The sequence below is a fragment of the Sturnira hondurensis genome, unplaced genomic scaffold (assembly GCF_014824575.4).
Source record: "Sturnira hondurensis isolate 20B ecotype Veracruz unplaced genomic scaffold, ASM1482457v3 Scaffold0001509, whole genome shotgun sequence".
Lineage (NCBI taxonomy): Eukaryota > Metazoa > Chordata > Mammalia > Chiroptera > Phyllostomidae > Sturnira > Sturnira hondurensis.
The window spans coordinates 115,664-138,288 of NW_028074140.1; the positions used below are offsets into that span (position 1 = coordinate 115,664).

A 22,625-nucleotide genomic window follows, 5' to 3' on the forward strand; every position below is an offset into this window, starting at 1 on the left:
TTCAACTAGTCTGCTTTCCTCTCTGCCCTTGCCAAGCGTGGCAGCCCCGAGGAATGAGTTTTCCCCAAGGCGGAGAGGAACAAGTAGAGGAAGGAGAGGAACTGAGTGGGAGCCTGGGTGCTGCAGAAAGGGCAGGCCTGGCCGAAACGCATCCAAATGGCACTGCGATGCCCTGGCCACCTGGTGGTGCCGAAGGGAGGCATCAGGAGGTGAGAGACACACATGACAAAGGAGGTGAGAAGCACCTTAAGACAACAGCCCTTCTTTCCAAGGGCTGTGCTTGGCAGCACTAGGGACTCAAGACATGCACGGAGGCGGCAGGAGACAGAGTCCTCAGAACAGAGGCGCTGCTCTTACCTCTCTGCACTCTGTGCAAACACCCTTGCTCACACCCAGGCATTAAGGCTTCTCCACCATCCCGATGCAGACCCCCCTCACTCCAGCTGGGGACAAGGAGTGTCTCTGAAGCTTTGAGAACTAAAGCAGAACAAGCGTAAAGGCAGAGGGCAATGGTGTGGGCGCCCTCCTGGCTATACTGTTTATTGCTCCTCTTTGAATGCTGCCGGAGTTCTTTGGAAATGTTCTGATGTGCTCTTCCTTTCTGTCACTCAGTTTTCTCTTCTCCTCACCTGAAAAATTGGATCCATCTCTCTCTACAAGGCTCCCTTTTCAATCTCCCCTCCACCCTCTCGGCCAACTGAAAAACCACCTGAACTCCAGAGCCTCAGTTTCCTTTGCTATAAAATGATGAAGTCAGTGGGACCAGAAGGTTGAGTCCCAGCTCTAAAACTCTCTAGGTAGAAGTCATGGCTACATATTGATCCCAATGCTCTGGATGGGATTGGGGTACCCTGGACATTTTCATCGATGGTCTGTACGCCTTCTTATGTACTCCCTGCAAACTAAACTCGTCTAAAGCTGACCATTTCAGTCATTCTCTCCATTACCCACACTCTAGCCAGGAGCTCATGCTGGCTTCTCCCATTCTCCCATGCTTCCGGATCATCAGCCTCCCAGTTTTCACAAAATTTTCCAACTACCCACCCTTCCTGCCCCCAACCCACCACATCTCCCTCCAGTCCTGGACTACAGTCCACCCCAAGCATCTGTAGCTCCCATGTCTGGGGTCCTTCCCTGGGGATACACTCTCTGCTCCTCCAGACCTTTTAAATTCCACTTCTGCAAAGCTTAGCTTGGTCTTTACACTACACATAGACCTCCCAGCCACCAACCATCATACATCCCCCAACAAAAGTTAACTGTGCACTTACTGGACGCCCCATGCCCAGGTTAGGCCAATGCAAACAATTCAGGGAGAAAAAATAAAGACAGGAATTTGCAGGCTCTTGGTAACTGCTGCAGAGAGAGACAAATAAACACATTACATGATACAGTGCTTTCCTGTCCCCAGCCTGTGGTTACCATGGGGCCACCCAGTGTACCACCCCATCTGCACTCCACACCCCACCCATACCCACCTTCCACCCCCAACTCCAGAGAGGAGGACCTTGTTGGCCTTTCTCTGAAAATAGGCCAGGATCCTGTGTGGATCCTGTGTGGAACAGCTCTTACTGCTGGGACTGCACAAATATGCAATTTGAGGAATGAACAGATGTAGGCCAGACTCAAAGGACCACCAACATTTTAATATAAAGGGCATTTGTAGATCCCTTTGTTCTGAAGAAACAGAGAGCAGGAGAGAAAGCTCCAGGATCCCAGTCAGAGGGGACCATGGAACAGAAAGCCACACAGCTGCCCCTCCCACCTCACCAGCTGCTACTGGCCAGCAGTTCAGTTCAGTGATTTCCAAATGTGAAATTTATTGGAACCTGCAATTTTTTCCCAATAGGAATGTTAATATGCATGTGTGAGAATGGGAGAGAAAATGGAGGAAGGTAGGATTGCCAACTTTTTATTTCTCCAAGGGCATTCAAAACAAAACAAAAAATCCTGTCATCTACCATCACAGATTGTTTTAAGTATTATTTAAAAAGGAGCCCTGGCTGGTGTAGCTCAGTGGTTTGAGCACGAGCCTGCGAACCAGAGGATTGCGGTTCAATTCCCAGTCAGGGCACATGCCTGGGTTGCAGGCCAGTTCCCAGCAGGGGACACACGATACATTGTGTGTCCTCGGCAGAGGCAACCATACATTGATATTTCTCTCCCTCTCTCCTTTCCTTCCCCTCTAACAATAAATAAATAAAATATTTTAAAAAAATAAAAAATAAAAATAAATAAAAATAAAAAGGACCTCAGCCTTGGCTAGTGTAGCTCAGTGATTGAGCACAGGCCTGTGAACCAAAGGATTGTGGTTCGATTCCCATTCAGGCACACATGCCTGGGTTACAGGCCAGTTCCCAGGAGGAGACACACGAGAGGCAACCATACATTGATATTTATCTCCCTCTCTCCTTCTCTTCCCCTCTAAAGGTAAATAAATAAAATCTTTTTTAAAAAGATTTTAAAATAAAAGGACCTCAGACACTGGAAAGCAGAAGATCTGCATGTCCTCCCTGGGGCCAGGAGGCGCGCTGGAGAACTACCCACTTGGGTGGAGAGTCCTCAGCTGGGGTTGGCTCTGGGACAGTCTCCCTGAACCACCCCGCAACAGCCTGAGTGCAGCCCTGTCACCTCCCCAGGCCCTGTGCACCCCCAGGGACACCTGGAAACTGTAGTGGGGGGGATAAAGAGGTGGGTGACATAAAGTACACCTGGGTTGGAACAGAGAAGAGACCAGGAAGGAACTGTCCTGGCCATGGGGAGGAAGGCCATTGTTCCCGCACAACCTTCCTCTGCCCAGAATTTCCATGGCTCCAAAGTCACAGTGACATTTTCCAGATCCAAAGATGATGGGCCCCAATCTGGCCGTCCACCTCCAGACACTACCCTGTGGGTCCCAACAGCTCAATGGGTTATGTTTAGCCCTGGGAAGTGGGGTTGTCTGCTCCATGCCCTCCCGCTCTGGACCCATGAGGCCACCTCTACTCACCCTCCACTGGCCTCCCCTCCCTCTTCAGGGGTACCATAAGTCTCCCCGGCAAGGCTCCCATCCAGGTGACCCCACTGCAGTGGCGCGAGCTGCCAGCACCCGCCTCATCTGCCCCTTCGGCCCGTGGTCCAGGCTGCCGTTGGCCCCAGAGGCCAGGCACTGGTATGCTTGGTCTCCGAGCACAGTCTCCTGAGCCCTGGGGCCCTACAGAGGAAGACAGGAGCTCACGCCTCGGGGAAGTTGTCCAGCCGCCGCTCACCTGGCCCTCCACTAGGGGAATCTGACTTCAGGGGTTGTTCTCAGTCAGGCCTCGCTCACCAGCGTGCTGAACAGGGTCGGGGCTAGAGCAAGCAAGCTTAAGTCCACTGGATCTGAATTTGACTTCCGACTCGGCCATTACAAGCAGGATGACCTTGGGTAAATTACTTCTCTCTCCTGGGTGTCAGTTTTCTCATCTGTGAAAGGGGATTAATAATAGTAACTCCGCCCATCAGACCTGAAGAAAGCATCCAATGAGAAGTGGCTGGAAAATACGTCATGGTTGACCGCCCCTTCCCCCCGCCCGCCCCATCCCCGAGTACATAGAAATAGTGCTGCAAAGCAGTCTCAACTGGCACCTGGAAGAAGCCCTGGGTTTTCTGAATCCCAGGGCCCTGCCAATTCACTCCCCTTCCCCAAGACCCTGCCTCCCAAACGTTCCCCAGCCTTCGTACTGCGCATGTGCTCTGATCTCCCTCAGGCCTACACGGCCCTGACGTTCATTTCCCTTCTTTGCCCTCTTAGAATACGGTGTTTGAACCTCTCAACACCCGGGCTGGTTTTAAACTTTTCAAAGAGAGGGCACTCAATGGAGGCAGGACTGGCTTCCAGCCCCGGGGAGGGGGCAGGAGTTGGTTCTAGTGGCCAAAGCAGCTACACTTGGAGCTGGATAAGTCACTAGCTCCCCTTGCTCTGAGTCTGTGCTCACCAAGAAAATGCATTTATATCTCATAAGATTTTTAGACTCCAGGACCTGGACCATGTCAAGCACACCCTTCACACCTCTCCACTAAGTGTATAGCACACATTGCAAGACAACAGGAAGGGACGAGGGGCATGGGCCACAGTAATGAGTCATCTATGATGTGATAGGCACATGACAGGCTTTATGTTATTCAGATTCTATCTGTCATAAGGTTTAGAACCCAATTTGTAAATGTTCAGGCAAGAGAGGGCCTTCACTGGCTTAGCTGGGTCAGGGGAAAAGAACAGCTGGTGAGGACTGGAGCCAGGCCAGGAACACCCCAGACAACTCTCAGCCCTGATCTCAGAAAGGTAGCTTTGATCTCCTCCATCTGATAGGGTTTCTCCAGGTACAAGGGAAAACAGTCAAATTCCAGACCCACACCCTCATATTTAGCCACCCTAGGGAAAAAGAATGTTTTCCTCACCCTATTCCCACCCCTCCTTGGTTCAAAATTTCCTAGGGAAGCATTCAGATTGCCTTGGCTTGTGTCACATGTTCATTCCACTCTGGCATAAGAAGATAAGTCAGCTGTGACCCAGGCAGTGGCCAGGCAGTAGGGTCATCTAAGAAGCCAGCAATTTGGACCACATACTTGGAGCAGACTAGAGAGAACTTTCTTAAAGAAAAGAGGATAGCGTTCTCAGAAAAAAAGGAGAAATGGTGGCAGACCATGACAGCATTTTCATATGCACTTTTATACATTACTTTTCAATGCCATTACCCATCAAATACAAAAGTGACAGGCACTAGACTTCCAGCCAAGATGGAGGCACAGGTAGAAACACTGGGCCTCCTCACACAACCAAAAGAAGGACAACAACAAATTTAAAAACAAAAAATAACCAGAATTGACAAAAAACCAAACTGTATGGAAGTCTGACAACCAAAGAGTTAAAGAAAAAAACATTCATCCAGAGGGGCAGAGATGGGCAGTCAGCGGGGCGAGAGGACTCAAGGCAAGGCAGCTGACTGGAGGACCAGTGCAGACAAGGCAGAGGGCTGGTAACCGGGGGACGCAGTGGCTTACAGAGTGGGTGGATCCATATCCGTGCAGATGAACCAGGAGGAATAACTGGGGAGTAAGACAGACTGCACAACCCAGGGTTCCAGCACAGAAAATAAAGCCTCAAACCTCTGACTGAAAACCCTTGTGGGGGTTGAGGCAGTAGGGTGGGTCACTAGAATGTGCACAAGCCCACCCACACAGGAATCAGCACCAGAAGGGGCCAATTTGCTGTGTGTAGCGGGGGAAGTAACTGAAAACTGGCAGAGAGTGGAGCAAGCAGCAGTGCTGCTTCTCAGAACTCTCCCCCACATAGTGTCACAACGCAGTGACCTGGGTTGCCCTGGTGAACACCTAAGGCTCTGCCCCTTAGGTGTGCTGAGACAAAATAAAAGTGGCCCAAATAAAAAGCTCAAAGCTCTGGAAAAAAATACAACTAAGCAACAAAGAGATAGCCAACCTATCAGATGCACAGTTCAAAATGCTGGTTATCAGGATGCTCGCAGAATTGGTTGAATATGGTCGCAAATTAGAGAGAAAAAAATGAAGCCTATTAAAAGTAAAATAAAGGAAAATGTACAAGGAACCAACAGTGACAGGAAGGAAACTGGTACTAAAATCAATGATTTGAAGCAGAAGGAAGAAAAAAACATTCAATGAGAACAGAATAAAGAAATGAGAATTCAAAAAAATGAGGTGAGGCTTAGGAACCTTCGAAACAACCTTAAACATCCGGTTCATAGGGGTGCCAGAAGGAGAATAGGAAGAGCGAGAAATTGAAAACTTACTTGAAAAAATAATGAAGGAGAACTTCCCCAATACAGCAAAGAAAATAGACTTTCAGGAAGTCCAGGAAGCTCAGAGAGTCCCAAAGAAGTTGGACCCAAGGAGAAACACACCAAGGCACATCATAATTACATTACCCAAGATTAAAGATAAGAAGAGAATCTTAAAAGCAGCAAGAGAAAAGGAGACAGTTACCTACAAAGGAGTTCCCATAAGACTAGTAGCTGATTTCTCAAAAGAAACTTTGAGGGCAAGAGGGACTGGAAAGAAGTATTCAAAGCCATGAAAGGCACAAAGCTATATCCAAAATTACTCTATCCAGCAAAGCTATCATTTAGAATGGAAGGACAGATAAAGTGCTTCCCAGATAAGGTCAAGTTAAAGGAGTTCTTCATCACCCAGCTCTTATTATATAAAATGTTAAAGGAACTTATCTAAGAAAAAGAAGATAAAAAATATGAACAGTAAAATGACGACAAACTCACAGTTATTAACAACCAAACCTAAAAAAAAAAAACTAGGCAAACAACTACAACAGAAACAGTATCACAGAAATAGAGATCACATGGAGGGTTATCAGCAGGGAAAAGGGAGGGGGAAAAATGACAGGCATTATTATTCCTGTACCACAGATCAAGAAACTGAAGTTCAGGTTAAGATCTTGCCCAAATCATCATGGAGGTCGCTAAAAGGTCATGGATGATTGCTAAAAACATTAGGCTGCAGAGGAATAGATTTTCGCCCTGTGCTGGAGTTTATCATCTTTGCAAATTACCTACCAATGGCAAAAAATATATATATCTTTACATAGATCTTTAGCAAGTGAACAAACAGCACTACTTAGAGTGGAATAATCTGACATTATGTGCCTCCAGAAGAGATAGAGAATGAAGACATATTTTTGCCAAAAGTCTTTAATCAATCCTCTAAACCATGGGTGTCAAACTCATTTTCACGGGGGGCCACATTAGTCTCATGGTTGCCTTGAAAGGGCTGAAATAATTTTAGAATTGTATAAATGTAACTACTCCTTAACTGTTAAGGATTTGAAATTACATTCAGCCCTTTGAAGGCAACCACGAGGCTGATGTGGCTCCCGGTGAAAACGAGTTGATATCCGTGCTCTAAACCTTGCTCCAGTTTAGAGGAGCTATAGAGGGTTGAGGAGGGAGTGAAACACCAGAGGAAAACAGAAGTCAGTTTTCTGAAAAGTTCTAAAGGATAACTGTTCTTGACTCCTCCAAAAGTCATTGCATTAAAAAAAAGGGGGGGGGGCTGTGGAGGAACTGTTCTAGATTAAAAGAAACTAAAGAGACAAAACCAAATGCAATATTTAACCTCTGATTTCATTTTGATTTAAAATAAAAGAGGCATAAAACACATTCTTGGGGCTGCTGGGGAAAATCTGAAGATGGACTACACTTTAGATGGTATCATGGAATTACAATCATTTTCTTAGGTATGCTGATAGTATCATGATACGTAAGAGAATAACCATAATCTTAGGAGAACCATCACACAGTATCTAGAGGTGAAGGCTATATTTAGGTTTACTTTCTAAAGATTCAGAAAAACAAGTATATAGATAAAAAGCAAATATGGAAGAATTGATCACTGTTCATCTAAGTGGAGGATATTTGGGTGTTCACTATACCACTCTTTCAACTTTTCTGTACACTGAAATCTTTCAGATAAAACTTTGGAAAAAATAGAAAGAACTTATCTGAGCGCACACACACACACACACACACACACAGCTAGAACCTAAACTCAGGTTTATCATTCAGCAGCTTGACATGAGTGCTTTCTCTAACAACAGATAGTGTTAGGTGCATACAGTCCCTGCCCTTAAGGAGCCTGCAATCTAAGCACAGAAGACAGCAAATGAATAAATCATTTTTTAAGTGTGATCAATGCAAAAAGGAACTATAGCATGCTACAGGAATTGCAGAACAACAAAAATTCAGTCCAAGGACTGCCAAGAAGGTGAGATTTAGACAGAATCTATTTCCAGAAGGGCCTGCATTGTACAGAGGCTTTCACCTACTCTACTGCAAAAACTGTGTATTGAAAGCTTGTGTGCTCCCAGACAGGACAAAAGTCCCACTTAGCTCTGTTATGTGCAATGCATGTGGATGTTTTTTATTCCATTCTAGCCCTCTTTCTTTTTCCTTTTACCTTAGTGCTGGTTGCAACTCATTACAATAAATTAATTTTATAACCCACTATCGGCTTTTGACCTACAGTTGAAAAATACTGTGTTCAAGGACCCAAGGAATTTCAAAATGACTGGGAGGAGTGGCCACAAAAGGGCTGAAGAAGTCAGTGGACAGAACTAGGGCGGGAAAGGTCTTGTAGGATTTCATCCCGAGGACCACGAGAGGCCTTTGATGGGATCTGGGCAATCACATTTGGGTGCTAGTGCTAAAATTCATTTCTCGTCTCCTATTTCCCCTTTGCCCAGACTCCTACACCTCTTTAGCCAGAGCAAAGGAGACACCGCTCACCCATGTGGATACAAGGTATGGCTAGGGACTACCAGGCCAACACCTCCTGGAACTACTTTAGAATGTGTGTATAAGTTTAGGTTATAGACTCCTCTGGAAGCATTTTTATATTTTCCCAGGCAAGGGAAGAAGGAATTGCCTGCTGGAAAAGTGGGTGGAGTACCCATGAGTTGGGGCTGGAGTCTCTAGGGTTCTGACTTCCTCCAGGCTCTGCTTTCCTAGTCCAGAGCTCCAAATTTGCCATTGGTTCTAGAGCCCAGAGTTGCCCAAACTGGAGTGTTAGTGGGAAATGAACAGGCCCCTGCCCCTGTGAAGGAAACCACCCAATAGCTGGCTTCACCGCCAACACAATGTATCCCTCTCACTGCTCCTTCCTTCTAGCCTAGAACACCCTCTCTCCTTTCATATAGGCCCCTGGTACACTCTATACTCCTGTCCCAGCCCTCTTGAAGCCCTCGGTGACTAAGCCACAGACCCTATGCAGTCTCTGTGTCCTCTTCTCTCAGCACCTGTGAAGTACTGATATCCTCTATTGTACAGATCCTCAACCTTGGTTGCACATTAAAATTACATGGGAACTTACAAAACCCCAATGTCCAGGCTATACCCCACAGCAAATACACAGAATCTCTGCTATTGGGACTGAGAGATTCTAGTATGCAACCTAAGTTGACAACTACTGCTCTGTTATGTCTTGTCTTGTCGAAGCTCAGAGCCCTGAGGGGCAGGAGATGGTATCACTATGCATTCTTGTGACCAAATGTCTTGGTTTGTACAGGACTGAGCATTTTCAGGAAGTGGAACTTTCAGCTCTAAGACTGAGAAAGTTCTGACAAACTGGAACGGGTGGGTTGCCCTCATGTTCACCTGACTTGAGCACTAAAATCTTAGTGAATTAGTCCGTTCACTGGTGATACTCGTGCCCAAAGAACCAGAGCCCCTCTGCTATACAGTCTTTTCTCTCCTTTCCTGGCCTCCACAGGGACCTCTGCCCTTGGAGCCTGGCACATGACCGGCACATTCACCTTGTCCCAGTGTCATTCCCTGCTGTGCTTCTCTGCCCATCTAAGTCCAGCCCAGCCTTCACACCCACCTCTCTAAGCCCCGTCTCACCCTGAAGCTTCCCACTCAGACTCCACAGGAGGAAAGAGCCCTTTCTATGGCACAAGGGGGTGGGGAGGGGCTCATGCCAAGTGAAGTGTGTGGGCACGGAAGCTCAGAGCTGAGATCTGGCCTCTTAGGGTATAAGTTCATACTCGGGACATCCATCCAGATAAGCAAGGGGGTCCTTACAGCCAGGCAACCCTCAGTTAATGTCGATAATCACCTGTCATGGCAAAGGACAGAAGGTGGAGAAGCACAAAGAAGAGTTGAGACAAACAGGAAGACCTTGGTTTCCAGCAAACAGATTCATTCCCTAGCCACCCACTGAACACCTACTGGGTGCACAACACCTGACCAGGCAGGGAAGCTCTAGGAGAAAGGCAACCTTCAATTTCAAGAGTCCACAGTGTAACTTTAATTTTCATTGATTTTTTTTTAGATAATCACTAATCCAGACTAACTGGAGGAAAAATGATCTGGTTATTTTAGATGAAAAATAAGCATTTACAACAAAGTTATTTCTCTCAGTTACCTAGAATAAATTTAATAATATGCTACCAAAGTAGAGGTACATTTGGAACTTCTTTTAATGATTAAAATATTCATGGTTAGGCCCTGGCTGGTGTAGCTCAGTGGACTGAGCACTGGCCTGTGAAACAGAGGATCGCGGTTCGATTCCCAGTCAGGGCACACACCTGGGTTGCAGGCCAGTTCCCGGCAGGGGACACACGATACATTGTGTGTGCAACCATACATTGATATTTCTCTCCCTCTCTCCTTCCCTTCCCCTCTGAAGATAAATAAATAAAATATTTTTAAAAAAATATTCATGGTTAATAGGTTCTCACTTTTTTTTTTTAGTTTTATCAGTCAATTAGGTATCACACTACTCAACTGCTGTGCAAACTTTTTCCTCAACAATTATGTGATGGTGAAGCTCTGCCTCCAGATATAATGGAATTTTCATTATAAAGGAGTTTGAACAGTAGCTTTTTCTGATAGGAAATCTTAAAAATAATTGAGTGTCTTTTTTAAAAAATGGCCAGAAGTTCATTCTTTTTCCATTCAGATATGAACCAAATATATTTTTCTCGTAAGGACAGGAAGCATGTGTCACTAGGCCTGTCAGAGAAGCAGAGCCAGGAAGGAGGAGACGCGTGCACACACACACACCTGGCCCAGCTGCAGAGGTCAGTCAACAGGCCAGCAACGAAGAACGTGAACTATGAAATAACGGCTGCTTTTCTTCTGCCCTCCCAACCTCCCAACAATCACCTACAGCCACAAGAACCGAAACATACACGAAAAGGAATTCTGGCAACGCAGGTCAGGCTACCCAAGCTGACACATAACAAAGCCATGACATGTCACACTGAGAAAGCATTTGGCTTAAAAAGAAAATCTGTGCATTTATGTCACATTAAACAAAGAGACTCAACAGTATGCAAGATACTGGGGAGTAAAATACTGTCCCCAAAAGACCCAAGACAACCCAAGAGCCGTTTCTATCTACAGTTACTACAAACAGGACAGATGAGCTGGAAGAAAAGTGATTGGATTCAAAGGTCACCTATTGCTTTCCTGACCTGAGTCTGAATCCAAAACTCCTTGATTCTTTCTTCCCTGAAATAGACCTAACTCATTCCATTTTCAGAAGACGGCTATGGTAATTTGAAAACCAAACCACAGAATCTCCACCTGAAGCAGATTCTCAATATCAAAGGAAACTAGTACTGAGGTTCCACTTTACCCATCAGCTTTGTAGTGCTGCATTATGCCCCTTCTGTACCCTTCTCCAACACACAGCTGAGTTTTTCCCACACCCGTCATTCCTCCAAAGTGAACCTGCTGAGATGAAGAAGGCAGGAACTCAATCTAAAGGTTTTCATACACTGAACACACCTATGAAATCTATCTATGTGGATTTCTAGGTCTTAATACAAGTAAGAGATGAAGTAGATCTAAAGGCCGGCCACACTCACTACACTCCAGTGTGAGTTCCCTGAGGTTCAACTGGAGCTAAACTCTAACCAAAGGTAATATCACCTTCATCTCATCCAGTTTCTCCCTTGCATGAATTCCCAGGGGATCAATAAGGTATGAATTACACTTGAAGGTTTTCCCATGTCCTTTAGATTCAGAGTCTGACTCCACTGTGAGTTTTCTGGTGCTGAACAAGGTGGGAGTTCTGACTATAGGTCTTCCCACATTCTCTACATTCACAGTCTCTTTCCAGTGTGAATTCTGTGATGCTTAATAAGGAGTGAATTTCTACTAAAAGATTTCCCACACTCATTACAATCATAAGGAGCCTCCCCTGTATGAACATTCTGATGTTCAATAAGGTGCGAATTACAACTCTAAGTTTTCCCACAGTTATTGCATTCATGTCGTCTCCAGTCACTGATGTTCTGATTGGAGCTCTGACTAACGGCCTTCCCATATACAGTGCATTCATAGGGTTTCTCCCTAGTGTGGATTCTCTGATGTTGAATAAGACTTGAATTTCAACCAAGAGTTTTCCCACATGCATCACCCATGTAAGGCACTTCTCCTGTGTGAGCTATCTGATGCTGGATAAGGTGTGAGCTGCGCCAGAGGGTTTTTCCACACTGACTACATTCTTAGGTTTTCTCTTCAGTATGTATTCTGTGACACTGCAGGTTTGAACTATGGCCAGGGGCTTTTCCACATTCATGACACTCGTAAGATTTCTTTTGCATGTGGATTTTTTCATGCTGAATAAGGTATGAGTTCTACCTGAAAATTTTTCACATATATTACAGAGAATTCTCTTCAGTAAGAATTTGTGGCTGTTGGATAAAGTTTGCAATACTTCCAAAGTTTTGTCCATATTCAAAGGTTCCCTTGTGTTTGTTTTGTTCACATTCATCTCCTTCATGTAGTTGTATCCCTACTGCAAGAATTTTCTGCTTTATAATTAATGGATCCTCAGTCCAGGTCTCACCATCTGACAGAAAATATAAAAAAGGTAAACGTAACAAGAAAAATTTCTGGTGGGAAACGGGATGATCAAAGTATTCCAGAAGTATGTGATTCAAAAAAAAGGGGGGAGATGCCTTGCAATGTAGGGGAAAGATTGGTAAAAGTTGAACAGATTTGGAGAGAATTAGAATTTATATATGACGTAGCCAACCAGACAGAAACACTGGGATTAACAGAAAAGAAAAGCAGAGTTTGAGGGAAGTGTGCTGTGTCAGATCATAGGACAGGTGATGTTGGGAATATGTGTGAGGAGGGGCAGAGACTGACTGCACAGATAAACGGCGCAGGAGAGCCTCATCTCAGAGGTTCCATCCACGTGGTGCCTTGGCCACATGGATTGTCTGTGCTGGAACAGAGAGGACTCCTCTAACCTAATCACACCACCCCAACGCCTTCTTCACTCCTGTTGAGAGTCTCTCTCTAGGCACAGATGCTCACATGCTCACTCACAAACACAGACACACTCAGATCATATATGCACCTTTTAGAAATAGTGTGAGTTGGGAGGATTTGATGAAGGCAGGTAGGGGGAAGAACAGAAGTTGTTTCAAATATGAGGCATAGTATGGAGAAACATTTCCAAATATACTTCAACTCTAAGAGAATATATAAAAATAAATTCTGTACCCTAGCTGTATCTAAGAGAGACGTGATGGAAAATATCTCCCATTTACTTTAATACAAATAAGTTTTACTTATTAATGGGGCTTACTGGAGGAAGTGAAGTTGTTTTGCAGTGATACTGGAAAAAGCAGACCCTCTGCTTAGAGGGATCTTTCTGGAAGGTGGTGCTGAGGAATTCCAATGCAGCATTTCCATCAGCAGTGAAAGCCTGAAACATACACAGCCCTGATTTTATTAGATAATGGTCACTGCTTTTAAGGGACTTAATAATTATTTGTGTCATCATCACAGAACCATATTTATATTTGTCCCACCTCCGGATATGCCCTCATCTTCTGCACATTCAATTTGGATACTAGGGGGGGTGGGGGGACAGGTTACAATTTCTTTCCTGTGATGAGAACTTGTAAGATCTACTCTCTTAGCAACTTTCAAATATTTAATATGGTATTGTTAACTATGATCACCATGTTGCACATTACACCACCAGGACTTATTTATTTACCTTATAACTAAAGTCTGTACCTTTTGACCACCTTTTTAAAATATTTATTTATTTTTAGAGGGGAAGGGGAGAGGAAGAGAAACATCAATGTATGGTTGCTTCTCGTGCATCCCCTGCTAGGAAATGGCCCCTGCTGGGAACTGGCCTGCAACCCAGAAATGTGCCCTGACTGGGAATCGAACCGCGATCGTCTGGTTCGCAGGCCCACACTCAGTGTGCCTACACTCAGTGTGCCCACACGCAGCCCACACTGAGCTACACCAACCAGGGCTCCTTTTGACCATCTTCATCCAATTCCCCCAACTACCCACGTCACCTCCAGCAATGACCAATCTAATCTGTTCTGTTCATTGTTCATGTATCTTTGAGTTTAAATTTTTTAGATTCCACAAGTGAGATCACACAGTATTTGTCTCTGTCTGACTTTTTCAATTAGTATAATGCCCTCAAGGTCCATCCATGTTGTCACAAACAGGATTTTCTTTCTTAATGGCTGAGTGACATTCCATTGTATACTTATACCACATTTTCTTTAACCTACTTTGGTTGTTTCTATGCCCGGCTATTGTAAATAATGCTACAATGAACATGGCAGTGCAGAGAGCTTTTTAAGATAATGATTTTCTTTCCTTCAGATAAATACCCCAAAATGGATCATATGGTAGTTGCATTTTTAATTTTCTGAGGAACCTTCATACCATTTTCCATAATGACTGTTCCAATTTACCAAGAGTGCACAGGGTCTCTTTTTCTCCATATACTCCCCAACAATTATCTTTTGTCTTTTGATAGCCATTCTGGTTTAATGTTTTTACATCCCCTTGCACATGTGTTTACCTTATGCATCAGACAGATTGCAAGCTCCTGGGGAGCAGGGAATATGTCTGACAAGTTAAGTATCTAAAGACTGATAAAGACAAAATCAGCTCTAAATATTAGCAGAACAGTTCTTCTTAGTAAGGTACCATACTGAACTCAAGTCACTCACTAATGCCTAAAGTAGCACAATCCAACAGAACTTCCTGTAGTTATGGAAACTTCCCACTTCTGTGCTGTCCAATACCATACCAAACAGCACCTAATGAGCACTCGGGAGGTGGCTAGTGCAACTGAGGAGCTGAATTTTTCATTGTATTTAATAGTAATTAATTTAAGTTTAGTTAGCCATTTATGGTTAGTGGCTACTCTACTACTGGACAGCATAACTCTAGAGCTTTCTAAATCTGCCAAATTTGTCCCACAAGACTTGGGGCACCTAAACTTCAAACAGAAGTTTGAAGGTCTTCAAAACAGAAGCCCTCCAAAACTAGATTCATTAATTAGGATGCAACATAAGAAAAGAGAATGAATGGAGCCTCCATCAGTTCACTGACAGGTGAAAGGGCAATAACTGGGACATTCCGCCACTCGGACTTGGAATACTTCATAATAATTGCCTTCTGTACTTGGCTTAGACAAATATGAAAATGAAAGCTTCTGCTATGTCTCCCTGGCCTGGCCCCACCTGTCCTTCCAGTCTCATTCTGACCGTCTCCCCTACACAAAGACTATCCTACTGTCTGTTGAACCACTCTATTCATTCTCCATCACAGTAAGTGAAGGCTTAGACATTCTAGAGGATGTGCCTACTGTCAGAACTTTAACAGCCTGCTGGACATATTCAAATATGTCACTCTTACTGCTTTTGGGCCCTGTTCAATATCACCTTCTCCATGAAGCTGAAGGTGATCCTTCTCCCATCACTCCTGAAATACTTCTCATCTTTATAAGTCATATGACACTTCACTCATTCACATTCATTCAGTGTACGTGCCACAACATGCCACATGCCCTTCCGGGCTCTGAGATACATCAGTGAGCAAAACAGACAAAAATCCTGCCCTCTAAGATCTTTCATTTTAATAAAGGAGGTAGATAATAATATCAATTACAAACTATTAGAAGGTGATAGAAGTGCTACAGAGGAAAAAAGCAAGGAACAAGGATTAGAGTGCCAGGTGGAGTGAGTGGGCAGAAGAATTGCAATTCTACATAACATTGTTAAAGAAGAACTAAGAAAATGACATTTAAGCAAAGACTTGACATAGATAAGGGTATCTGGGAAGAAGTATTACTCAAAGAAGAAATAGCAAGGCAAAGGCCCTGGACGTTCAAGGAGGCCAAGTGTGACTAGAGTGGAATGAGAAAGTGACAGTAGTGAGAAACGAGGTCAGAGACATATAAAGGGGATCCTCAAGCACAGGACCCAGAAGGCCACAGTGAGATCTGCGTTCAGCGAGTGAGACTAGAGGAGGGTTCTGACCAAAGGAGGACAAGATCTGACATTTCAGCAGGATTATGCTGGCTGCTGTGTTGAACACAGGCTACAGGGAGGTAACAGCAGAGGCAGGCCAATGAGCCAGGAGGTTATTTCAATGATCCACGTGAGAGAGATGATGGTGACTTAGCTGGATATGGTGGCAGAGGAGCTAGTAAGAGAAGTACTTGGATTGTGGGAAGATGTTGATGGGCTCATTAACAAGATTATGATTAATGGATTACAGATATGAAAGAAACAAAGATTTCCCTCTGGGTTGAGGAGTTAGAGGGGTGACTATTCCCATCTACTGAGATGGGAGTATCTGTAAGCCAGCTATAACATCTCCAATAATCTAAAAAGATATTTCCATGTGGCTTTCATACCAGTCCCAAACCCACTCCTCCTTCTAGTGTATGAGTATTTGGTATAATATTCTTGCAAGTTTCCTATAAGTTTCATGGCTGTAACATTTTTCAAAATAAAAAAGGGAAGGGGAAGCCCTAACTGGGTTGCTCACTTGGTTAGAGCATCATCCTGATACACCAAGGTTGCAGGTTCAGTCTCTGGTTAGAGCACATACAAGAAGCAACAAATGCATAAATAAGTGGAACAACAAATTGTATTTTTTCTCTCTCTCTCTCTAAAATCAAGAAAAAAATATTAAAAAAAAGAAAGGGCAACAAAAACTCCTTTTGCTGCTCCACATCCATTCAGTAAACAGTACTGTTGCTTCTACCTGTTATCACTGTTAATGTCCTAAAGTCAGATCCTAAGCACTCTCCATCTCCCTGAACAAATCAGATTCTCTATCTTGATAGATAACACTTAGCTGTTCAAAGCTAGCATACCTCAATATCTCTGCCTACAAAACCTAAACTCTGGCCTGGAATTCATTTTACACCATCTCACTCCACTCTACCTTTACAATCTCATCCCTATCACATCTTCTCTATGCAGCAGTTAATCTGAACAATGCCTCCCGAACATTTATCCCCAGGCATTTCCTTCTCCTCTCTTTCAACCTATCAAAATCCTATATTCATCCTTCCAGACCCAGCTCAAATGCAGCTCCTTTGTGAAACTTATTCTACTCCAGCCCCTAGCAGGAAGTGGTTTCTTTCCGTGCAATTTCTAAGGAATACAGCTCCTGTATCTCTCATGGCATTTAATTAACCCCGTTCGTTGTCTTTGGACTTTAGAAATAACTTCAGTTTTGTGTGTTCCCCTCAATTTATACTGAAAGGATCAGAGTAAAAGATGCCATCCACTTCTTTTTCTCCAACCAAAGGACTATGTAAGGAACTCTTCATGTATTAGGTGCTTAAAAGTGCTCCTGATTATTTCCCAGCAATCCATGAAAAGGAAGCTTTACTCCATCCTCAGAAGAATCTATAAATCACTGAGGGCCCTAAATAGATTATTTATAAAAAACTCTTCAGGACTGAGACACAAGTAGAATTCAGACAGGCATGTCCCCTCATGGCATGGCCCCCCTCAGCAGACAGGAGCCAGTTGGAGACAAGAGGCTGAGAAACCCAAGAGCAGCTACTTCCTGGAATAACAGACAAATAAAAGGAGAAGCAAATATATGGCATTCTTGAAGTAGGTGAGCCACAGAACTGTATGATCCCAGCCCCGACCGGTGTGGCTCAGCTGGTTGTACACCATCTCACAAAGCAAAAGGTCGCCAGTCAATTCCAGTTCAGGGCACATGCCTGGGTTGCAGGTTCGGGGTGCATGTGAGAGGCAACTGATCAATGTTTTTCTCTCACAATGATGTTTCTCTCCCTCTTTCTCCTTCTCTCTAAAAATAAATAAATAAATAAAATTTCTTTTAAAAACTTGTATAATCCCAGATACATTTACTTCTAACAGAAGAAATGAACAATGCTTTTTTAATGCCCCCCCAAAACCCACATCCACGTGGAACCTCAAAATATGACTTTATTTGGAAACAGGGTCTTTGCAGAGGTAATTAGTTAAGATAAGGGCATAATGGATGTGGGTGGGTCCTAAATCCTATGATAGGTATCTTTACAAGATAAAGAAGAGGCAGATTCAGACACCGAAATGCACAGGGAAGATGGCCTAGAGATAGAGATTTGAATGATACAACCACAAGTGAAGGAGCAACAAAGACGGCTAGGAGCCACCAAAAGCTAACAGTTATGGAAAGAGTCTTCTGAGAGCCTTCAGAGGGATCTTAGCCTTCATAGACTTCTAGCCTCCATGACTGTGACAGAATACAGTTTGGTTGTTTTAAGTCATAAGTTGTAGTAATTTGTTACAGCAGTGCTAGCAAACTGAGGTGCTTCCTGTTTGATTTTCACCAATCAACAAACATATGAAGCACCTACTATGTGCAAGATACCACTATAGGTATTAAAATCGATACATTGGCCCTGGCTGGTGTAGCTCAGTGGATTGAGTATGGGCCTGTGAAAAAAAGGATCACGGTTCAATTCCCAGTCAGGGCACATGCCTGGGTTGCAGGCCAGTTCTCAGCGGGGGACACATGAGAGGCAACCATTCATTGATATTTCTCTCCCTCTCTCCTTCCCTTCCCCTCTCTCTAAATAAATAAAATAAATAAAATATTTAAAAAATAAAATACATATATATGACCAAACCGCTTCAAAGTACAAAATTAGGAGTGACAACCTCTACCTAGGTAAGTTGGGTGTGGCACCCTCGAAGAATGACATTGAGCTAGGTCTTGAAGTATGACCAGGAGCAACAAGGTAAAGAGCATTCCAGGCAAACAACAGTATATGTTAAGGCTCAGAAACGTAAAAGGGAATACTAAATTTAAGGCGTAGTGAAAAAAATTTCAATGTTACTGAAATGTAATCAGAAGACATGGAAGAAAAATAGAATAAGAACCAGATAATGAAGAGACATATAAGCCACACTCAGGATTTTGGACTTTATCCTATAGGCAGAGAATATGATCAGACTTGTTTCCAGGGAAGTTATTCTGGCAACTATATGGGAAGTCTAGAGTGGGGGAAACGACCAATAGTATAGGAATGTTTCAACAACCTAGAAAAAATACAGTGGGTCTAAAATGAAGAAGTGGCAGTGATAGGCAACAGAATCAGATCTTTCTGAAGAATAATTGGTAGGATTTAATAACCGAATATGAAGGGAAGGAGAACAGTAGTGGATGACTGCAAGTTGTCTGGCTTGGGAAAATCAGTCATGAAAATTAATCAAGGTAGTCAGAGGAAGGTAGGGTGATATAGGCTAGGCAGACAAGGATGAGATCAGAAGCTCAGAAGTGAACCTATGAACATCTAGTACTCAGGCATCAGCTGGAAGCAAGAGCAGCTCACAGAGGTAACTGAAGTCATGGAAGGAGATAGGATCACCTCTAGGAGTGAAAAGAGGAGAGGGCTAAGAACAGTCTTGGGGTAAAGCAATGTTTAAGGAACAGGTGGAGAAATAGGAGTGATAAAGGCCCCGAGAAGAGGCAGTCCAGGAGAAAATGGTGCTTCCAAAACCAAGGAACTAGAGTTACAAGGAAGAGTGATCACAACAAAAAAAATAAGGGGTCAAAAAATTAGGGCTGAAAAAAATTTTGTTCAGTGGGTCCAAGCCACTGGCAGCCTGGATACAACCAGTTTTGATGGAACAGAAGCAGAGTGCTGCATTGAGAAGTGAATGGCAATTACAAAGGTATTAGCAACTGGGGAAAGTTTTTTTAAAGATGTGTAACAGTGAAGGGAACAAAGGGAACTGAAGCCAACTGCCCTCTGTTGCTCAGTCAGCCACTAAGCCTCACAAGTTCAGGTGTTAATGCCTCTTGCAACTGATTGTTTCCTTCTTCACAGCCCCAGCCTGTTTCAGAAGCTTCATGAAAGACGCTATCCTGCACTGAGTCTTCACGCATGGGATCTTGAGATGCATGGTGTTAGGACAGGCAGAGAATGTAGGAAATGGCAATGCACGTGAGTAAGAGGACACAAATACACAACAGTGGGTAGTGCAAAGTGTCTTCTGCATTACCCTGTGCAGACACACCACTCTTGCTGAGTTTGTGTTAGGGAATACTGAGGTAAGACTTTAACGTTGGTTTGAGACTACTGTAGAGAACTGAAAATATGAATAATGAGTATTTAAGAAGGTGAATATGGGCACTTGGTTTCTTATAAAGACTAGCAGCAAGGAATCTGTGGTAAGGATCTGTTCTATCCTCTCTCATCAAAAACTGATTCCTTTCTTACTCTAAACCCTTCCATGGCCAAACTCACAACTTTCTAAGGGTTCCGGGGCAACTACCCAGTTCTCAGGGATCTCTTCTTGTGGACTTCTACACTGTTTATGGTCCTACGACCTCTCAATAGTTAACTATTCCAACTCAACTCTGAGCTCATGGGTGGTTAGGAGTTAGATTTTCTTTCAAGTTAGTCTCAACATCTCATAATAGTAACTCAATTAATAAATACATGTTAATAAATACATTAATAAATACATGTTAAATGAAACATTAGCCTGAAAATATCATTAGAAGACTACATATGTGAAAGAAAATCTCTCCAAACATAAACCATCTCCAAGTCCATGATGTACTATATGTAAACCTTTGTCTCCCAATTAAATCATCAAGTCCACTTTTTTAATGGCCAGACATATACAATGGAAAAAAGGTGAGATGAACGACTGATATTAGAATGTGAATATTTATAGTTTAATCTCATTTTCCATCAGCAGGGGTTGGCTTGTCTGTGTATTCCATAGGCAGGCACCCTCTTGCAATTTTTACCTTGAGTGAAAAATGTATCTTCCCTAATGGTGAAAGAGGGCTTGGGAGGACTCCACTCTTTTCCTGGTGCTTGGGGTATGGGATAAATTTTGCTGAGTTCGTTCACTTATTTATCCACACGACCTTGTATCTGAGCTTCTCCAAAGACCAAGCAAGTTAGCAGGTGCTGGAATGACATGTCCTCAAGACTTAGTTCTACGACAGCGCTCCTGCAGGTTTGCTCAACACAGTCAGAGAGGAAACATTAGTTATAGGCTTCACTTACATGCAGTAGAGTTTAGGTAATAAAAAAAAAATTGGTTGTCTTGCACCAGGGCTATCCAAAGTGTAACACTGTGTCTATCTAATCTAAGGCAGCGGTTAGGACAGTTTAGACAAAGCCAGTTAGGTCAGCTCCTCACCCTTGCTCTTTCGAGGCTGCTGCTCAGGGGACAGCAACAGGGATTCCAGAGACATCTGCTCAGGGAGCTTCTCCATGGGCTGAGTCCAAATCCCCGATGCTGCTCCAAGGCTAAAATCTTCTCTAAAAATTCTTCAGAACACGCCACAAAGGATGGGCAGTCACTTCAGGAAAGGGTGGGAGAACGGGTCAGATATAGGGAAAACGGTAGGTGAAGCCTTCCCTGGAGAGACTCCCAGGCCAGGAGAAGGTCTGAGAAGCTTCATTCTCTCTTCAGGCCAGCTGGGTCCTGACATGAGAAGGTCAACAGGCCCACAGCACTGGGAAGTAGCCTGCAGGCCCAGGCGCTGCGCCCAGGCGGGCGGGACCCAGCAGGGTCCTGCGGCCCCACCCCAATTCCACGGGAGTCCCCCCACCTCCCAGTCCGAGCCCACTGCCTCAGTAGGAGCTTGCCACCTTCAGTGACGCTGGCTGCCCCACTCTCCTCCCAGAGCCTGGGCCCGCAGAGCCAGGGGTCGCTGAGCCCCGACACTCACTCGTTCAGCCTGATCCATGCGCTCCACGGAGTTGGCGACTTCGCCCTCCGCTGGGAAGTCTGGAAAGTCGGTTCCTTGGTGTGCACTTCCGGGTCCCATCTAGGCGGTTGGAGGTCTAATCTCGATCACTGGTGCTCCATTCGACTGCCGGGTCCAGAACGGCGTGGGGGTGGGGACCTACCTCAGTGCTTGTTCTTACCCCGGGGAGGATTGTAGCAGAATGGGGCAGATCTCTACATGCCCTTTATCGCGTAAGCAGACGGAGGATCTAAATCGGTTGTTTCCTTTTCTCATCCTATCTGTGTGCACCCCATTTGCCTCCTCCGCCTGACTCCTACCCTATGTTACCACCCACCTCACCTCTGTTCTTCAAAAATCACGTCAGTTTGACCCGCAGGGTCCGAATTCACGTTATCTAGGCCCTGGGTCCACCCTGTTCTTCTCTCCCTTTGTCGCTTAAACGCAGCCCCTCCCAGTTTTGCCTGGAGTATATAAATAAGCAGGAGAAACACACTGGGACCAACACTGATATGAGGGAAAAAAGCCTTAGAGAGGTCAAGATCCAAAGACCCTATTGTGCCTGCAGTATAGATTTGCCAGAGGCACGTTTGATATGTTGAAGCAGGAAAAAAAGGGTTAAGGAAATGAGTTGTGTAAATAGCAGCTACCAGTTGTGGAGCATTTAAGTTGCCATTATCTCATTAATCCTTACAACTATCCCATAAACCTGGTAGTCTTTACTATCTCACATGCCAGAAGCTGCAGTTAGTAAGCGACTAGAGGCAGCATTTGAATCCTGCTGTATACAAATCAGGGCCGGGTGTCTATTTGCACCCAGGAAGGACAATGAGAAAGACTAGGTATAAATTTGTAGTATGTGCAACCACAGAAAAGACAGACAGACACTTATAATTTTGCCCGTTATATATTTATAAACATGAATGAAATACAAGTGATTAACCATTTTCTAAAAGTGAAGAGTGAATAGGATGCAACAGCAAAATAAAAAAACTCCAGCATTATTTTCTTGTTAATTTGCACAGGGCACCATCTGATTTGATTGAAATCACTCTTACAGTCTTCAATTATACAATG

At 44.2% G+C, this 22,625-nt stretch overlaps 1 protein-coding gene across 3 annotated transcripts in view; it reads right to left on the bottom strand.

Moving 5' to 3' along the window:
- TMEM225B (transmembrane protein 225B) overlaps positions 1–22,200 on the bottom strand; it is a 40,787-nt gene extending 18,587 nt beyond the window's left edge. Inside the window, exons 1-4 of one of the 3 annotated variants that reach the window (XM_037028296.1) lie at positions 21,531–22,200; positions 20,996–21,158; positions 3,249–3,444; positions 1,272–1,356 (exon numbers count right to left, since the gene is read on the bottom strand). Coding sequence is in view for 1 of the 3 variants with exons in the window: in XM_037028287.1 (XP_036884182.1) it covers positions 1,272–1,283 (12 nt within the window). In the remaining 2 variants the exon portion in view is untranslated. The remainder of the gene's footprint in view (positions 1–1,271; positions 1,357–3,248; positions 3,445–20,995; positions 21,159–21,530) is intronic. The other 2 variants (XM_037028287.1, XM_037028306.1) reach the window with 2 other exon arrangements.
- Positions 22,201–22,625: the final 425 nt, after the last annotated feature.